Raw genomic sequence first — 12339 nt, 5'->3', positions numbered from 1 at the left:
AGCAGGCCCTTGACCTGTTCCTCTTCTCTCCTGCCTTTAAATCGGTTTCTCTTGCTGAAGTTCTGGTGCCTCTTAGCAAACAGTGTGCTTTTCTTTCCAGAAGACAAGCAAATGTGGAGTTACTTTACTTGTTAAAACACCCACTGGGTCTTGACCTGAAAGAAGGTGAACATTGGTGAATGTGTTGAGTCTAGACCCCTTCCACCTTTACCTTGATAAGATCCAGGCATCTGTTGGCAAACTCCTAATTACAGGTTCATTTTAGTTAAAAATACTCTGAAGGGATCACAGAGATAATGCCTTCTATTTCTGATAGATACTGCCTTCTTGTTCCCCCTGCTAAAGAGGGAATGTCTGCACTGTCATTCAAAAATGAATGAGCTTCCCCTCTCCAAATTAATGACCTTGAGAAAGAAGGGGCTTTTTCATCTTTAGGGCCCTGTGTGGCATCTTTATTGATCCTGTGGTGCCTTACACATTTTCTGAGCTCCCAGGAAGCCCAGAGGAAAAGTAAAAGGGTAGCAGCAGGAGACAATTCCCGTGGTCTGGAGGTGGGTTGCTCCTTATTGGAAATGTCCCTGCCTACATCCTGAGGTCAGTAAAAGTGATTTCGCTAGCAGATGCTTCTCCACATTGAAGGTATGATCATCCCCCAGCTTGTCGTTATTTGGGTGGAAATTGTAGAGTTTTATGGCTCAGTTCTTGTTCATAGCTTCCATATCCTTTTCCTCATTTGTCTGGCCCTTTATATTTTTTGTGGTGTCTATTTGTTTGGGTGGTTAATCTAAGATTTTACAGGATTTTGAAAAGAGATGGGTTGGGCTACCTGAGTGAACATCGGGTATTTAAGGGGAAGTAATGTTTGACAAAAGCTAAAATCTGATGTGCCCTTTTAGAACGTCTCCCTGTTGTACATACATGGTGCACAAGACTTCTGCCTTGTAGGAAGTCATACTCACATGGGCAGGGAGGTAGAAGACACACCCGCAGGGGCTTCCTCGTTACAGCAGTGGCATGCCTTCTCTGCACACTCCCCAAACATGGTGACAGCTTAGGGAAAGCATGCTGACCTAGGCAGAGTCAATTCTCCATGGATTGCTGTTTTTTACCCTGTTTACTGTAAACATCAGACACATACAGAAGTAGAGATGGTATTGTAACAAGCCCCAGCATACTGTCCCTCCCCTTCAGCAGTTGCCAGCTCCTGCCCAGTCTTGTATTTCCACCCTTACCCGCCTATCCCTACCTGAAGTAAATTTCATAAGCATTTCAGTATTAATTTTTAAAAGATAAAGGCAAAGATGAAATAGTTTAAAATCTAATCAAAATACCATTATCACACCTTAAAGAGTAACATCATCAGATATCCAGTCAGTATTCAGATTTTTCTGAATATGTCATAAATCTTTAAACAGCTTGTTTGGTCACAGAATTCCAAGTAAAATATGTTTATTGCATGTGGCTGGTGAGTTCTTGAATCTGTTAATCTGCAAGCTCTCTTTCTCCTTTGTTTTTCCTTACTGCTTATTTGTTGGAAAAAAACTGGGTTGTTTTATCTTATAGGCTTCCACAGTCTGAGTTTTTCTGACTGCACCCCTGCATTGTAATTAAACAGTTCTTCTGTTTCCTATAAATTGGTTGCATCCAGAATCTTGATCAAACTTAGATTTGATTTCTCGCTTGTATTTTAATTCTAGTTATGCCACTTGTTGGTCTTAAACTTGCAGAACTTCATGCCTGCTGCTTTCTCCATGCCTGCCTTGTGACTGTCATCTTGGGATTTTCCTTCACCTTGCCTTTTGACAAAGATAAATTTTCTTTATTTTGTTGAGTTCACCAAAAATTTCGTTCAGGTATTTGTGTACCATCTTGCAGAAAAACACGAACCAACTCTTTGGCCAGCCTGGAGATCCTGACAACTTTCTGTCTTGCTTTACACACTCAGACTTGACTGATGGTTCGAGTAGATTGAAAATTTCCCCTCCTAGTTTTTCTCAGTAGTTCTGCCACAGATGTGACTTCCTCTTCCTTTCAGGCAGGTGGCTGAGTACCTGCCGTAGGTCACACATTGGGAATGTCACAGTGGACATACAGGTTTCTTCCCTCATGAAACTTAATGCTGGTGGTCAGGGCCATCTTTTGTAACCCATCCTTTAGCTTCTGCTCTCTGAGGTGGTCATTCTCAGGGTCTTACCCCGTCTTCCTAGATCTCTCTCTCCGTGGACTTGAGTGGTCACCTTTATCTCCATACGTAACATATCGCTGTCTCTGGACTTGACCTTTCCACCAGGCTCCACAGAGGAGTCTCTGTCTACTTCTCAGCTTTTACATCATCAGATGCCAGTTGTCGTGTTTTTAGGTCATCCCTTAAAGGAAGTTTGGCTGCTGTCACAGATGCCCTGATAGTTGGAACCAGTCTGAATCCTTGATTGTCAAAACTAATACTTTGGGTATTTGATTTGTGGGTTACCTCATTTATAAAATGCAAGTCATAATAACTTGTCTTGCTCCCTTTCCTGGGTTTTAGAGAACAGCCCTGATTCAAGGGTGGGGTATTTACCTGTAGATAAAATTTGGTATAAATTAGTAGTCTTGCAGCTGAGTACAAACATTGGTGCCTAAGAATTTGTGGGGAATACCTTGTATAGTGGGAATTCCAGAAAGAAAGAAAGCAAGGGAAGAGGCACTGTAGCTGTGGAGGACGCTGATCAGAGATATAGAGAGGTAGCAAGATGAAACTTGGTGGAGTCTCACTGAATCTAACTGAGGACACAGTGACGCCAAAGAGAGGAGCTATAGTTCCAAGACTGGCCTGAGTCCTGTCCTCACGTTAATAAAGATTTGCCCTTCTCTGTAGCCTTGCTTCCCTCTGTTATGTATAAATAATAACCTCCTTTAGAGGATTGCGGTGAGAATTAAATGGGATAATTAAGGACTTGAAAGGGCTGCATGCAGTGCTTAGCTTATACGAGGTGCATACAGCAAATGTCAATTCCCTTCTGATTCCCACACTGAGGAGCTTTGAAAAGGAAGGGAGATAGGAGATAGGTTAAGATGCAGGGCTGATCCTCTGTCTTAAAATACTTGTTTTGTTACCATTTTACCACAGGGATGCACAGCTGATTAAGATAAACAGCTTCAGAACGTGATTTATTAGCAACATTCCTATAATACATGCACATCCCTGTAACCTTTTACTTACCAAATGAGTGTTAGATCCAGACTGTATGTTGCTAAAGGTACATGGTGAGTTGTTGTAACAGTCCATGTCATAGAGGCTCAGAGTCTAGGGGAGGAAATAACATAAAACAGATCACAAATAAGTATGTAATTACAACTGTGATAACTATTCCAAAAGAGTACATAACTGGAGGGTGGTCTGAGAGGCTCCAGGAGGGCCTCTCTGAGCAAGTGACTTTTAATCATACCCCCTAAGTGCTACTACATAAGCAGGAGGTCAGTAGTGAGGGAGGGTAGGGCGTGGAAGACAGAGGTGTCATTTCCTGGGATGAGGATTCCCATAGAAGAGCTAATTTGGAGGAAAAGATAGTGAATTCTGTCCGGGAAACGCTGAACTGCCAGCATGCTGGGTGGGCCTCAGATATCTGAGTAAAAACAATTCATTGAGTGGCTGAATGGACCAAAAGTGGGGGCAGTAACAGACTGGAGAAGGGGTTATTTGAGATTGGTCAGCATATGGAAGGTGACCTCACCCACGTGGATGAGGTGCGCCTGAAGAGACTGTCAGGTGAGAGGAGAGCCAGGGCTGGCCTGGAGGACCCACAGCGTGGAGACGAGGCAGGACGGGCAGAGAGTGGGGCAGGCCGTGATGGCATCACCGCTGAGATCCCGGGAGGTGAGGGCCAAAGCGGAGACACTGGCCTTGGTCCCATGTTAGGGAGGTGAGCAAGTGGAAAGGTGGGGTAGAGACCAGGGTAGAGGGGGCTGCTGCTCCTGGGAGGCGAGGTGATGGTATGTGCACATGGCTCTTTTGATAAGCTTGGCTACAAACAGCAGGGAAGAAAGCAGAGCTGGTAGTTGGGAAAGGAAGGCGGTCTGGGAGGAAAGGCTTTCTTTTAGGATAGCAGAGACTTGATCACCTTTAAATGCCTATTGGAAAGATATAAAAAAAGGGAGAAGGTAAAGCTGTGGAAGAGAAGGGAGTATCTCTGGCATAAGCATTTTGCATTCCAGTGTTCAGTACAAAGTGGGGAAGTGAGTGAAAGCAGCGAGAACATGGGGGAGATGGAGGCGGGATTGTTGACCAGAGAAACACCATGTAATGTGGTGCCTGTGAAACATGACTTGTAGCCATTTGTTACATTGTCTAACCTGTGCTTATTCATGGATACCTCCGATGGTTTGCCTTCTCATGCACCTCTTTATCAGTCAGCATCTTGGTTCTGCCATTACAGCAGTTGTTGAAAGAGAGAACAAAGTAAAGAAATGCTACCTGCTTATTTTGCCCTACCTTTTCTGGTAAGCCGTATAGGGAAGGTAGCTGAAACTGTGAGTCACAACGAGATTTGGGATTGCCTGTGTTTCACGTATTCTTGTGTCCCATTTACAGCAGTAACCTTTCCCTTTCTCAATTTTTAGGCCTTTTCTGACGCCATTAAAAAATGGCAGGAGCTATCGCCAGAAACCAGTGGAAAAAGAAAAAAGAGAAAAGAAATGAATCAGTATTCTTACATAGATTTCAAATTTGAACAAGGTAATGGCCAAATGTGACTGTTGCTGATGGGGTTTCCAGAGCGGTCCTGTCCTGCACAACCCAAAGGGGCCTCGTGGTGCGGCTGCCTGCAGTGCCCCATCACAGCGGTCTGAGGACTGTCACTGGTGTGGCTGCTTTGATGGCACAGCAATGTTTTTAGAAAGTGGCTGCATTTGTCACCTTCTTTCTGCTTAGGATACACCACGAAGGGAAAATTGTGTGTGATGTTAGAGATTTGTGTATAGGGACATTTTTAAGCTTGAGGGGAAAATGGGTCTTGAAGGTTTGACAAGAATTAACCTTATGACTACTTGGTAGAAAGTGGACCGGTGCTTGACGGCTTACTGCAGAGGAGTCATGTACACACCTGAGAGGGTGGGTTCTGCACAGCAAAAGCCACACAGCTCTTAAGTTGCCACATAACTGTTTAAAGTTCTGTTATTCATGTTGATGAAATTAACTGCTGAAAGCTCTTTCGAAGAGGTTACTTCCGGTCTAATTCCCCTCCTCACTGCCACCCTCCCAGAGGTAAACTTGCTGAATTTTGCAACAGACTTGATCTTAGTTGCTTGTGTCCAAGAAGAGAGTCCACTTCAACTTTTCCTGTGGATTATTTCATAAATGTTTCCCTTTCCTCCTGTTTGTCTTTCTGTTACACATGTAATTAATTTCATAACTTCAAGTGTGTCTAAATGGAAAGTCCATGAGATAGCTATAGAGTTGGAAAGGATTTGAATTTCTTGTTAGATCTTTAGGATCTGAAAGAAAATGTCTTAAGTTCTGACTCAGGTCACCACACTGCTCCGTGAAACAGTGCTCTCCCCACACGATGTTCTCACAGATTTGTGGCAGAGTGAACGTGAGGACAGTGTGTAGGCAGCTTTTCATTCTGCTGAGTTTATCCACGTTTAGACTAGGCATGCCTAACTAGACATCCTAACACGTAGTCGTTCAGTATTTGTTTCTGACATTCGGTGATAGAGAAAAGGAAGTATCACGTCACAGGTGGTCTACTCCCTTCTTGGTCAGCTGTGTCTTGTAGAAATTTCTTTCTTTGTATCAAGCCAGGAATGTCCCTCCTGAGGTTTCCTGCCATGGTTGTAGTTCTTGCCTCTGAAAGGATTTAAACTCTGTTGCCTCTTCACCTTCCCAGTTGCCCTTTCTGTCTTTCTGTAACTTGTCTTTATCTCTCTGAGAGGTTGGGTGTATGAGGCTGGACAGAGTACTCCAAATGAGGTCTGCTCTTTCGAGGCAACAGCTGGAGTTAGGTTCTATAATTTCAACCATACAGCTTGAGAACACCTTAACTTCTTAAAATCAAACTATGTACTGCCTTTGACTCACATTAAACCTTCATCTTCTTACCCACCTTGCTTTTTAAGTCACAGACCTATGAGTTTTGATGCATCTGATATTTTTCACTGTGAACATCACCTCATTAGTTTCAGCCCATTCTTTCAGGTATACCTCTGAAATATTTTTTTTCTGATTGCACTGCACATTAATGTGAGATCCTAGTTCCTGGAGCAGGAATCAGACCTGTGCCTCTGACAGTGGAAGTGCAGAGTCTTAAGCACTGGACCACCAAGGAAGTCCCAAGATTCTGATTCTTAACTTGGTCCTACCAAGATTATCTTTAAGGACACTGAAAGTTTAGAAATAGAAAATACACTTGATTTACATTTATATCTATGACTTACAGATAGTCTTCTTTTGAAAGGGGTTTATAGGTATGTAAGCTTAGACTCCTTCATTTGTTCCAAGAATCCCATTCTTTACCTTTTCAACTGTTTTCCATCCAAGCAGTACTGTTGGAGCTGTACATGAGCTGGCAGAGAGAGGCCAGATTCTCCCTCCAGGGTCCTTTTTCACTGCTTTATGGGCCGACCACCACATAGCCTCCCATGAGGAGTACGGGAGACCAGACTCTTCCTCCAGGGCCCTTTTTCACTGCTTTATGGGCCGACCACCACATAGCCTCTCATGAGGAGTACGGGTAGAACTTGGATGTAAATGGAATTACAGCATGTCCCCTCTAGCAAGGCTGAGAGAAAAAAGATGCAAATTGGAGTTGCTCTTCTTAGGGGCTTTCACTGTAGACCCTACAGACATCCAAGGAGGAATACTGTGGACATCTTCATGTACGTAATTTTGACAGCCTAGATGAAATGGACCATTTCCTCAAAAAACAAACTGCCAATGAACTTACCTATGTAAAATAGATAATTTGGATAACCCTATAGCTGTTAAGGAAATTGAATTCATAATTTTAAATCTTCAAAAAGATCTCCAGCTCCACTTGGTTTCACTGGAAAATTCTTCCAAAACTGTTCCTAAGCAGATGACATGATTGTAGATATATACAGCTCCAAGGAAGTTTAGTAAGGTTGCAGGGTAAAAGATCAGCCTACAAAAACCAGTGTATTCATGTATCTGTATGCTAGCAGTGAGCATATGGACATCAAGATTTTAAGTACAATACCATTTAAAGTCATTTTGAAAAAACTTAATACTTAGGTATGAATCTAACAAAGCATGTATGGGACTTGTGATGAGAACTACAAAACACTGAAGAAAAAATATCAGAAAAGATATAAATAAATGAAGACATGTACTATGTTCATGGGTTGGAAGACTCAATGAAGATGTAAATCCTCTCCAAATTGATAACCCATGCCTAGTGTGATTTCTGTCAAAATCCCAGCAAGATTTTTTTTGCAGATACATACAAGGTATCTTTAAATTATCCTGAAATTTATATGGAGAGGCAGGGTACTAGAATAGCTAAAATAATCTTTTAAAAGAAGAGTAAAGTGGGAGAAATCAGACTCCTGGATTTCAAGACTTGATCCATAACTACAGTGATTTAAGACCAGGTGGTCTTGGCAGAAATATGTCAGATAGATGGAACAGACTAGAGAACCAAAAACTGGTTTTCTAAATAGTCAATGAAAAAATACTTTAGTTTTTTAAAAGAGTGAACAAGAGAAAAGCAAAAAAATTAAAAAATGTATCAGGGTATAGAGATTACCAAAAAACAGGCTTTTATGAGTAAATAGAAAATCTGGATGGAATGGATAGTTTTCTAGAAAAACGTACATTACTAAATCAAAGAAATACAAAACCTAAATAAGACCAGTTGCAAAATCTGACATTTGTTATTTTCTTAGCTTGTGTTCTAAGTATTATTTATTGTAAATCTGGGTACTGCATTTTCAAAATAAAAATATTTTAAAAGATATATAAAACACATGTGCACCTACCAGGATGGCTTAGATTAAAAACTGATGACACTGCTGGCAGAGGGAGAGTGTACATCGGAGCAAGCACTGTAGACGCTCGCACTGTTTTCCAGAGCTGACCCAGCAACTCTGCTCCTTGCGTGCTCTGCTGAATTGCAGACACACGTATAGCAGCTTTGGGCGATAACCCCAAACCGTGAACCCCCCGTCCTCAGCAGTAAACACGTAATGGGTTGCGGTGTACACACACAGTGCTGTACAGACAGGATAGGGGAGCTCTTCCAGTTGGATCATAATGAGGGATGGGTATGGAGAGGAAGAATGTCAAAAAGTGCATGGAATGTGGGGAATGGTTAGGAGCCCAGTTTTCCCAAAAAGAACGTTATGGGAAAGTCACGTAACTTAACATCCTGGTTGGAATAGGCGGGGGACCAGGCCACAGAAGACTGGGGTGGCTGCCTGAATTCCTGGCAGAACAGTTGTCCGCATGATTCTGCATTGCAACATATCTTCTAGGTGACAAAAAAATAGAGAAGAGGATGTTCTTTCTGGAAAATAAGCGGCGACATTGTAGGTCCTATGACCGGCGTGCCCTCCTTCCAGCCGTGCAGCAGGAGCAGGAGTTCTACGAGCAAAAAATCAAAGAGATGGCAGAGGTAGGAAGATGTGTTTGGAATATGTTTCTAGGATTCTGATTTGCTGGTAGGGCTTAGTGTGAAGCTGTCTTTGAAGATTTGCCTTTTAAGTGATTAATTTGAATAAGCCATAAAGTTTTTAAAAGGAAAACAAGCTAGGTTTTGTAGTAATACTGACTAAAATTCACAGTTTCACAGATTAGATTTACGTTATTTTAATTGGCACTTAGTAAACACATCTATTTCACCTTCTTCGCTTTCTACTGGGAGAGGAAAAAACAGATTCCGTTTAGCTCTTTAATTCTTCCAAAAGTAAGAGTCAAAGTCAGTCAGTCATGTCTGACTCTGCGACCCCATGGACCATATAGTCCATTGAATTCTCCAGGCCAGAAATGTACTATCAAATGTGCAAGTCAGCTGGAAGATACAAATTTGGTTATTTAATACAGGCAGACCTCAGAGATACTGTGGGTTCAGTTGCAGACCAGTACAATAAAGTGAATATTGTAGTAAAGCTCATCATAAAAATTTTTTGGCTTCCCATTGCATAGAAAAGTTATGTTTACACTATAGTCTAGTCTAGTAAGTGTGTAATAGCATTATGTCTAAAAAAACAATGTCCAAGCCTTAATTAAGAAATACTTTATTGCTAAAAAATGCTAACCATCATCTGTGTTTTCAGCAAGTCGTAATCTTTTCGCTGGTGGGGAGGAGGTGGTCTTGCCTCAATTTTGGTGGGCTTCTCACTGATAAGAGTGGTGCTTGCTGAAGGTTGAGGTAGCTGTCCAAATTTCTTAAAATGTGGCAAATGAAGTTTGCCAAACTGATTGATACTCTTTGTTTCATGAATGATTTCTCTGTAACATGCTATGCTGTTTGACCACATTTTACCCACAGTAAAACTTCTTTCAAGATTGGAGTCAGTCCACTCAAATCCTGCTGCTGCCTTATCAACTAAGTTTATGAGATTTTTTAAATCCTTTGTTGTTATTTCAGCAATCTTCATAGTATCTTCACCAGTAATTTCCATCTCAAGAAACTGCTTCTTTTTTTTGGGGGGGGGGGCTCATCTGTAAAAAGCAGCTCCTTACATTTTAAGGTTTTATTAATGAGATTGCAGCTGTTTGATTCTAATTCTAGATCTCTTGCTGTTTATTCAACATCTGCAATTTATTCCTTCTTTAAAGTCAGCCATGAGTATTGGGATCAACTTCTTCCATACTTCTGGTAATGTTGGTGTTTTCATGTCTTCCCATGAATTACAAGTGTTTTTTATTTCATGTGAAATAGTGAACCCCTTCCAGAAGTTCTCAATTGACTTTTCCCCAGATTCAACATAGGAATCACTATGGCTTACAAATCTTACTAAATGCATTTCTTAATAAGTCTCGAAAGTTAAAAACTACTCCTTGATCCATGAGATGCAGAATGGATGTTGTGTCAGCAGGCATGAAAACATTAATCTTGTTCCTCTCCATTAGATCTCTTAGGTGACCAGGAGCATTTCAGTGAGCAGTAATATTTTGAAAGGAATCTTTTTCTCAGCAGTAGTTCTCAGCGAGCTTAAATTATTCAGTAAACCGTTTTGTAAACAGATGTTCTGTCATCCAGGCTTTGTTGTTCCATTTATAGAACACAAGCGGAATAGAGATAGCCTGATTCTTAAGGGCCCTAGGTTTTTTGGAATGGTGAAAGGAGTGCTGACTTCATGTTCAGGTTACCAGGTGCCTTAACCCCTAACAGGAGAGCCAGCCTGCCCTTTGAAGCCAGGCATCGGCTTCTCTCTCTCCGTGAAGGTCCTCGATGGCATCTTCTTCCAATAGAAGGCTGTTTTATCTACATTTGGAAATCTGTTGTTTAGTGTGGCCACCTTCATTCATAATCTCAGCTACATCTTCTGGATAACTTGTTGCAACTTCTACAACATCAGCACCCACTGCTTCATCTTGCACTTTCATGTTAGGGAAATGGCGTCTTTCCTTAAACTTCATGAACCAACCTCTGCTGACATCAGACTTTTCTTCTACAGCTTCCTCACATCTTTCATCCTTCAGAGCTTGGAATGGAGTTTGGGCCTTGCTGTGGATTGGACTTTGGTTTAAGAGAATGTTGTGGCTCGTTTACTCTTCTGGCCAGACCAGTGCATCTTCATGTCAACAGTAATGCTGTTTCACTTTCTTGCCATTCATGCTACTGCCATCGCACTTTACATTTCTTTCAAGAAGTTTTCCTTTGTACTTACAACTTGGCTAACTGTTCAGTGCAAGAGGCTTAGCTTCTGGGCTGTCTCGACTTCCAACATGCCTTCCTCACTGAGCTTAAATTGTCTCTAGGTTTTGATTTAAAGTAAGAGATGGACTACTCTTCATTTGAATGCTTAGAGACCGTAGGGTTGTTAATTAGCCTGTTTTCAGTATTGTGTCTTGGGTACTAGGGAGAGGAATGGGGAATGGCCCATCAGTGGAGCAGTCAGAACACACACAACATTTATCGAATAAGTTCGCTGTCTTTTATGGCGCAGTTCGTGGCACCCCAAAACAATTGTAGTGGTAGCATCAGAGGTCACTGATCACCATAACAGATACAGTAATAATAATGAAAAAGCCTAAAATATTGTGAGAATTGCTAAAAAGTGACACTGACACATAAAGTAAACAAATGGCTGTTGGAGAAGAAGCATCAGTAGACTTGCTTTGATGCAAGTCACAGAACCAGTTTTTGTGGGTGTTTTTTTTTTTTTTCTTTTTCTTTTTTTTGAAGAGCACTATCTGCAAAGTGCAGTAAAATGAAGTGTGCCTGTGTGTATTTTCTAGACCAGAAACTCAAATTTGGCCCAAGGACCCCTGAGTTCCCCAAGACTCTTTAGGATATCTGTGAGGTCAGATCTCTTATCATAACCATTTTATAGTTTTTGTTTACCTTTCCTTCTTTTATGTAAAAGTGTGTGTGTGTGTATATATATATTTTGGGGCGGGGGGCGCGGCATTTCTTTCTTACCTAAAAGATACACACTGTTCTGCCCTTACCCCTTTCACTTAACAGTGCATCCTGATGACTCCACAGCCGTCCACGGGGACTTTTCTCCTTCCTTTAAAAGCTGCCTGGTGTGCCGTTGTCTGCAGTATCAGAGTTGACTCAGTTGTTGCCCTTTTTTGCTGGACATTCAAGCTTCTTTCCAGATTTCTGCTGTTACAGATAGTGCCATGATAGATAACTGTATGCATATATCATTTCATATTTCTGCCCCAGGGTAACTTTGGAATAGATTTCCTATAAGTGCAATTGATGAATTAGAGAATAAATACTTACATCACTGTTAACATCGTGCCAAACTCCCCTCCATGGTGGTTGTACTCTTTTGCGTTCTCACCAGTAATGTAGAAGAGCGCCTGTTTCTCGCTAGCCTTACCAGCAAAGTATGTTGTCAAACTTGGTTTTTTACCCATTCATTTTTTTGTTTGTTTGTTTACTTACATGCTATTCTGCACTCTTCATAAGTGTTTTATGTCAGTCTTTTATTCCTTCTATATTTTGAGTGAGATTTAAGAATGTTTTCTCCATAGAGTCTAGTACTTGTAAGGTTTCCTTTTTTACATACAGCACTCTGATGCATTTTAAATTTATTATCAGTTAACTTTTTAAACTAGTAAACTACATAACTGAAGAGATGACTATTAATAATTATTTTACTTTTATGAAAGTAAATGCTAAATGGTTTATGGCATCTTGAGTAAATTTGCATCTGTGT

At 41.2% G+C, this 12339-nt stretch overlaps 1 protein-coding gene across 2 annotated transcripts in view; it reads left to right on the top strand.

The window, feature by feature from the left end:
• The window catches only part of RNF216 (ring finger protein 216), a 113312-nt gene that overhangs the window by 26207 nt on the left and 74766 nt on the right, over positions 1 to 12339 (top strand). For both annotated transcript variants that reach the window (XM_065923744.1, XM_065923743.1), the window contains exons 8-9: positions 4600 to 4714; positions 8473 to 8612. In XM_065923744.1, coding sequence (XP_065779816.1) covers positions 4600 to 4714; positions 8473 to 8612 — 255 coding nt within the window. The remainder of the gene's footprint in view (positions 1 to 4599; positions 4715 to 8472; positions 8613 to 12339) is intronic.

This window comes from Muntiacus reevesi, chromosome 2, assembly GCF_963930625.1.
Source record: "Muntiacus reevesi chromosome 2, mMunRee1.1, whole genome shotgun sequence".
Classification (NCBI taxonomy): Eukaryota; Metazoa; Chordata; class Mammalia; order Artiodactyla; family Cervidae; genus Muntiacus; species Muntiacus reevesi.
Note: the sequence above shows the minus strand (reverse complement) of the source record. Positions and strands in the feature narration are given on the sequence as shown.